The sequence below is a fragment of the Tiliqua scincoides genome, chromosome 1, assembly GCF_035046505.1.
Source record: "Tiliqua scincoides isolate rTilSci1 chromosome 1, rTilSci1.hap2, whole genome shotgun sequence".
Classification (NCBI taxonomy): Eukaryota; Metazoa; Chordata; class Lepidosauria; order Squamata; family Scincidae; genus Tiliqua; species Tiliqua scincoides.
In genome coordinates this window covers 238358438-238365906 of record NC_089821.1, presented here as the reverse complement: position 1 = coordinate 238365906, position 7469 = coordinate 238358438, and the positions used below count along the sequence as shown (strand labels likewise).

Below are 7469 nucleotides of genomic sequence, written 5' to 3'. Positions count from 1 at the left end.
AGTCTTCATTAATTCTCACACACCACAAGCTCACCGGACGGCTTTGTGGTGCCATGAGTTGCATTGGCCGTATTGGTAATCCAGGATCATGTTTTGCCCATTCTACCTGTGTCATGTTCTTTTTTATGTGGCTGCAAATGTTTGGTACATATAAAACAAAACCTGTGTCTTTTCCCACCCTCTTCCTTTCCCATACCAATTCAACTGTTAGTTTTCTGATTTCCCATCATACTCCTTCACCACCTTAGCCCCTCATTCCTTCAGATATTGAGTCAGGAGAGGAGCAGGCACAATGCCAGTATTCCTTGCTTCCCACTAAACAGAATGCAGACATGCATGTAAACTTGGACAGTAAGGTACGGCTTATTTGGCTGCAACCCCAGTTCCAAGGATTCACTTCTCTAAGGAAACCAAATTGGGAGTGACCTGGCAGCAGCAAATATAATGCCTTTCAATACACAAGGTATTAGATCCATCATACAGAATTAGGGTGCAGGCAAAGTCCAGGTGCTGTGGTGATTTCTGTGGAGACAGAAAGATCCAGAGTTGCCCACAATTTTCAAGGCAAAGAACAGGCTTTCCAGGGGTGCAAATCCCCCTTTGTGCTGTTTTTCACATCTCTTTATAAATGTTGTCTCCCCTCCCTTGCATCTCTTGATCCTTCAGCTTCTTCTTCACTATACTGTATTACTATTGAAGGTGATAGTGCCATGGAGCCAGTCAGATTTGATAGCAGCAAGGTCAAAGAAAGCCACATTGCCCTCACTCTGAAGTCACTAGCATCAGAATGCACATTCAGCGGTGTCCTAGTAGTCTGGCTAGGCACAACCTATGCTTGGGTGCACATTCTCATGTTGATTAATGGATGCATATTGTCTGTCACCATGCCATCACTCAGTGGGATGTCTCATTGGCCCTATACATATGGTCAAGCTGTATAGAAAGGTACATGCCGGGGGGGGGGGGATCAGGATTACACCTGCTGGGCCTACCCTGACATCCACCATCTATCATAACTTCTGCAGAAGGCCTACTGCCAAACACTCCAGTATGAGTAGGCCTGAAGAACACTATCCATATGCAAAACAATAGGATACTAATTGTGTATTCAGAGCATACTTGCATTGAGATGTTAACACTTATAGGCTCCTGTGCTCAAGTTATGATCTGTACATGGAGTTTGGGACAAAGCCACAAGACATAATCCTGATCCCCCTCCACACATACTGTATATTTCTTGCCAACTGACAGTTGCCCCAGGACTCCTGAGTATGTATTCCAGTGTGCAGTCTACTGGACTATAGAGCTGGCTTGAGACTTCAGAGAGAAAGCAAGGCAGATTCATGGCTGGAGGACAGCAAATGAGGGTGTAGGCTGCCAGAACAACAGAGATATGTTACCTTTGCCCTGTGAACATTTCAGGTTTCCCCCCCCCCCCAATCATCAAATATGGTGATTTTTGAAAAGCATGAAAATGTTTGCAAACCCCCCCCCCCGATTCAGTTCAGCTCTAGAAAGATGATCTTATCTTTAAATCTGCCACTGATTCAGTATGAAGCACATTTGAGTCCTAGGCGGGAGCTGATGGAGACAGTTTACCTGCTCTGACTGAGTGTGGCTGATTCAGTCATGTCTATCCTACTTCAGAGCATTCACACACCCCATGTTAGAAGTTACTCCCAGGATGAACCCTGACAGATTCTTGCTTAAGATGACAACATTTGCCACATTTTCTTATCACCCACCACTGCTCTCTTCCTCATCCCCCTCCCCTTAGGAATATCCAAGTATCCCACATATGTGGTTAAAGAGCTGCAGGCTGTGTGTCTAGAAAAACTAAATTAAGCAAAAAGGTGGGAAGAAGAAGGGAAGGGGGTGGGGGGCAGGGAGTTTACCAGAAAGATTATTTTTGTAATACACAGTTGATGAATGATGTAACTTTATAAACTAAATACAAGAACTAAAATACTGGAACCAGTGCCTTTCTGACCTCTTCCCCAGACTTCAGCTCTCTTAGGCCCAGACCAAATGTGCAGTACATACAAGGGGAATCACATCAGTGAGTCAAGTCCATGAGTAAAAAGGGTTAGGGTAGTCTCTTGAGATGAGATTGTGGGAAGAGGGGGAAATGGGGAAAAAGGAGAAGAGGTTCTGCTATTAATGAGTGGCAGGCAGTACTGAGCCAGTGTGGTGAAATGGCTAAGAGAATGAGTGCAAATCAAGACTTTCCCAGTTCAGATCTTCCTTTTACTTTGAACCTCACTCTAAGTGGCCTTAGGCAAGCCAGTTCAGCTTCAGCTGCAAAATGGGGATAATAATACACTGCCTTAAAATGTTGTTGTAAGAACTACACCAAGATAATATAAGAGGTGTACTTTGCACATTCAGCCTCATACAAATGCTAAGTACTACTAGTATTATTACTATATTAGCAGTATTACTACTTAGAAGGAAGATGCTTCATAAGAACAGATTTTATTTTATTTTTTTAAATTACAGACCCTTTTCAAGGAGACACTGTTGCCTGAATTCTTGTGTGAAAGAACTCTTCAGTTTTTGGTGGGGAATGTTTTATCCCCTGTTCTCGCATAATAAGCAGGTTGCTAACAGGATGTGGAGTACATGTTTCCCCAACCTACACATAGAGAAGAATGTCAGAGAAAAGTCCACATTGTAAAAGGGAAGGCAGACAACCATGAGGTACCAATTGTCCAGGATCAGTGTCTCTGTGGCAGGTCACTGCTGCCCACTGTGCAGCAGATGCCAGAACAAGGAGTCTGGCTTCTTTCTGAGAGCAGCAGGAGAATCGAGTTCAGCCACCTTGCCAGCATGCATCACCAGCACTCGGTCTGAGTCCAGGATGGTGTTAAGCCTGGTAGAAACAAACACAGCAGCATAAGCAGGACAATTTGTGGCCTACATGACAGAAACCTCAAATGCAGCTCTCCTTTTTACTGCAATAACTTAAAATTCAGTAGTTTATGCCTAATAAAGGTTGACTTGACTTAAAATTCAGTGACAGGAAAAGGAAATTCATTTTGTCCAAACCACTGCCATATTGTCACAGGCTTCTAATAACTGGTATGCAGCTTTCACCGGTAAATGCCTTATCACAAAAGACTTTTTTTTTGTACACAGAAACTGTGAATCATGTATAGCCCCCACAGTCAAGAGACAGTTTTACTACTTTATTTGCTGCTTGTGAAAACCAATCCTATGCCTCAGCTTTCCAGCAGCTCATGGATCATTTTAGCAAAGAAAACACAGGTCATGGTTCAGGATGTGGACTCACCTCCCTGCATTACAATCTCTGAGCATGAACTGGAGGTTGTCCATGACTTTGTGTACCTTGGCTCAACGATCTCCGACACTCTTTCTCTCGATACCGAGCTAACAAATGCATCGGTAAAGCAGCTACCATGTTTTCCAGACTCACAAAGAGAGTCTGGTCCAACAAGAAGCTGACGGAACATGCCAAGATCCAGGTCTACAGAGCTTGCGTCCTGAGTACACTTCTGTACTGCAGCGAGTCATGGACTCTTCGCTCACAACAGGAGAGGAAACTGAACGCTTTCCACATGCGCTGCCTCCGACGCATTCTGGCATCACCTGGCAGGACAAAGTTCCAAACAACACAGTCCTGGAACGTGCTGGAATCCCTAGCACGTATGCACTGCTGAAACAGAGACGCCTGCATTGGCTCGGTCATGTCGTGAGAATGGATGATGGCCGGATCCCAAATGATCTCCTCTATGGAGAACTCGTGCAAGGAAAGCGTCCTACAGGTAGACCACAGCTGCGATACAAGGACATCTGCAAGAGGGATCTGAAGGCCTTAGGAGTGGACCTCAACAAGTGGGAAACCTTGGCCTCTGAGCGGCCCGCAGCATGTGCAGCATGGCCTTTCCCAGTTTGAAGAGACACTTGGCCAACAGACTGAGGCAAAGAGGCAAAGAAGGAAGGCCCATAGCCAGGGAGACAGACTAGGGACAGACTGTACTTGCTCCCAGTGTGGAAGGGATTGTCACTCCCGAATTGGCCTTTTCAGCCACACTAGACGCTGTTCCAGAACCACCATTCAGAGCGCAAAACCATAGTCTTTCGAGACTGAAGGTTGCCAACAGATAGGTATAACATTATTTAGAAGAGCTGCAATGCAGAACTTTGTGTCTGTGCAGGTGATCAGGCTGAAATTACACTAGAATCTTTAAAGAGGACATTCAGTTCTTTAAAGCTGTTTAAAAGACAACATTCTCCAAAATCAACACTGTTTAAGAACAACTTTTCCATTTGTTCTGCAATACCCCCTGCTGGACAGATCAAGTTATAGTCACCAGTTTCCATTTGATCCTCAAGAATTGTGAAATTCCAAAGATGAATCCACCCATTCAGTTTTAAAGTGCATCATCATGACTAAAGTTTTGAAAGGGGACAGATCTAGTACACCTCCATCTGTTTCAGTCTGCATACAATTCCTTCTGATAATAATCTCTGCCTTTCTGTACCCATTCACAACAGAGACTGCAATGAGGATAGGACCGATGTGCGCGATGCAGTCTGTGCAGCAGAAGACACATTAGAAATGCACACACACAAAAGTTAGCAACTATGTTACACACCCATTTTCCGATAACTGTAATTATCACATAATGTGAATTCATTCAAGTTTAACTTTCTTGCTGGGCATACACAGAGGAAGGCTCTTTGATCCTACACTGTTCATCTGAGTAGGAGTGGTATGTATAAATGCATCCTCAGTGAGTAGCTTCAGAGTGAGTGTGAGTATACAAAGCACAACCTTTTTAACTATCATAAATTCTTTATAGTTAACAGTATTGTTCTGATCTAGGTTTTAGCCTGCATTCTACATTCAAAGAATAAAAGATCCAGTTGTTTTTCTGAAAATAACTTATCAGTAGGTTGCAAATATTTTGCCCAGAATGAAACAAAATAAAATGAACAACATGCAGGCAAAAGTGAAATCCAACACATTCAGAAATCCCCTGAGAGACACTGAAGGATGAAGCTGGAGCACAGCTGTACTGTGACAGCCACCATACTCTGTTACTGAAAGATGCTGAGCTAGGTCTCAGGAACTGGGTAACTGCTGATTAAGAGCAGAACAGCCAGAAGTTACAACTAAGCTCACTGTGTAGCTCTGTTTCATGATGTGACAACATTGCTCCCTCTTACATAAGCAAGACACTTTTGGAAGCAACACTATCAGCTCTTCTAGGTGTTGTGCTCAAGATTGTTTTAGCTCTCCCTCTGAAAGACAAATGAGAGCAGCAGAACACGCTCTGAAGTCAGTGTTTGTAGGGGTAAGTACTGTGATACTTCCAAATACTGTGTTCAATAAATGAATCTATTACATGGTTGACAACACTGATACCTTTCATAAGATTCTATGTTTGGATCCATTTTCTTCCAACAAGGTTAGAAGGAATCAACAGACGGAACTTTGCCAAGAAGCGTTTGATAGTGCCAAGTTCTGCTTGCCTTGAATACTGTTAAGGAGTTAGTTCTCAGTCGGCTCTCTTTATTTCTGCTTGCAAATATCATTTAATGGAATTATCTACCCTTTGTCGGGAGACAACTTCTACACTTTGCGTGTCACTGCAAACTCTGCTTTGTTCTGCTCTGGTTTTGTGGGAGTCTATATGTCTTCACAACTCAATATATTCAGTGATATCAATCTTTGGCTATTATCAGCTCAATTACTCCAGGTTGCAATTTTGAGCCCAGTTAGAGTATATCGCACTGACTTCAGTGGGATTTAATCAATTTAACTGTATGGAGGATTGAAGCCTGACTTGTAGCTCAGGTGCATAGTCTGCACAATTAGATTATTCATGTTTTATTTGCACTTTGCGTTCCTTTTCACAACAAAACACACAGGTTCAAGTGAAAAGGTTCAACACCCTTCAAAAGTGTATGGCAGAGTTGACCCACAACAGTATCCTACTCCTTGAATTTCCTCTTTATTTATTTGAAAGACAGTCTGCCCTATCTCAGGGCTCAAGATGGGTAACAAGTGAAAATTCTAGAATTCTAATTCTAATGTAACCATCCTCATCTCATCCTACTTCTTCTATAAGGACTCTTTGGATTTTAATTTTGTCTGCATAGCATGTATAATCCATTGAGTGTCATTTTAGCATTGAGCATCTTTACAACATGTAAACATGTTGTTTACATGTACAGTACAACATGTACTGTTTTAAGACTTAAAACAGTACAATCCTATGCAATGTATTTTTACTCTGAAATAAGTCCCATTTTGTTCAATGGGACTTGCTCCCAGGTAAGTGTATACAGGATTGCAGCCCAAGCTGTATATTATGTACTTTGGTCTTTAGCTTCTTTCCAGATTCACCAAATTTCTTACTCAGTATAGTCTCTCTTGCTCACTCTTTAATTTTCAGAGAGTGCTTTTAAAATTTCGGAACATGTGCACAATTCAAACCAAGGGTGTCTTCATGGTATGCACTGAATCTACCACAGCTTGAAGTAAGGAAAGAATGAAACCCTACACAAATATACAGATGTTACTGTGAGACAAAAACTGGATGAGATCTACAAAATTACAACTTATTCAGAATTCATACTCTTTCAGCAAAGTGCAGCAGTTCAAAGCTACAGTGAACTGCACTACAAAATTGTAAAATAAACCTAGTAGTGGTTGTTCACAATGGAAATAATATTGTATTTTGAAAGCGAACATGGTTCACATTACCATGAGAACAATTTTATGAACAGTGCTCTTTTGGGCTACCCACAAAATTGGATACTCAAATCCAGCTTGAGAACCTGTCCATTGAAATAAATATCGCCCAAGCCAGCCTTCCAGTTGTTGCCCCAACATGCTCTTCGAGGCATTTCCCAGGGCCTTACCCTAATAATCATACAATGCTAATACATAATACAATAATTAGAGAATCAAAAGCCATGTGACCGATAAGTTCCAGCATCTGCTTTCCACGGCTGCCAAGTAGGACAGCAAGTCATGTTACGCCAGTTGAGGGGGCTGGAAATGCAAATGCCTTAAGCAAGTAAAGCTGAGGCAAGGTGATTTGTAAGCCAAGTGATGCCCCATTTTATCATTATTACTAGGACACTTGAGAGCAGCAGTGGAGGGAGAAACAAAGCAGCACCTGTGAGCAATAGTCAGCACAGTTTTGTCTGCAAATCGCTGGCGGATAGTCTGTTGGAGTAACCTGTCTGTCTTCTGGTCCACGCTTGCTGTGGCTTCATCAATGCACAAAACCTACCATTGACAGAAAGTGAAAAAAACCTTTAATTAAACCAGGAAGTGAAGGGTGTTGCTGCTACAAACACAACTCTTGGTCCTGCTAATCATTCTTAAATCTAATATATTCATGTAGCAGAATCTTAACACATAAAAACCCAGTTCTTAGAACCCAGCTAGTCCACAATCTACTTCACACATTGGCCACCCAGATACCTCC

General features: G+C 42.4%; 1 protein-coding gene across 2 annotated transcripts in view; it reads right to left on the bottom strand.

Annotated features, from left to right (window-relative positions):
- Positions 1-2454: 2454 nt before the first annotated feature.
- ABCC10 (ATP binding cassette subfamily C member 10) overlaps positions 2455-7469 on the bottom strand; it is a 31898-nt gene continuing 26883 nt past the window's right edge. For both annotated transcript variants that reach the window (XM_066618379.1, XM_066618388.1), the window contains exons 21-22: positions 7155-7267; positions 2455-2872 (exon numbers count right to left, since the gene is read on the bottom strand). In XM_066618379.1, the coding sequence (XP_066474476.1) occupies positions 2737-2872; positions 7155-7267 (249 nt within the window). In that variant the 3' untranslated portion in view covers positions 2455-2736. The remainder of the gene's footprint in view (positions 2873-7154; positions 7268-7469) is intronic.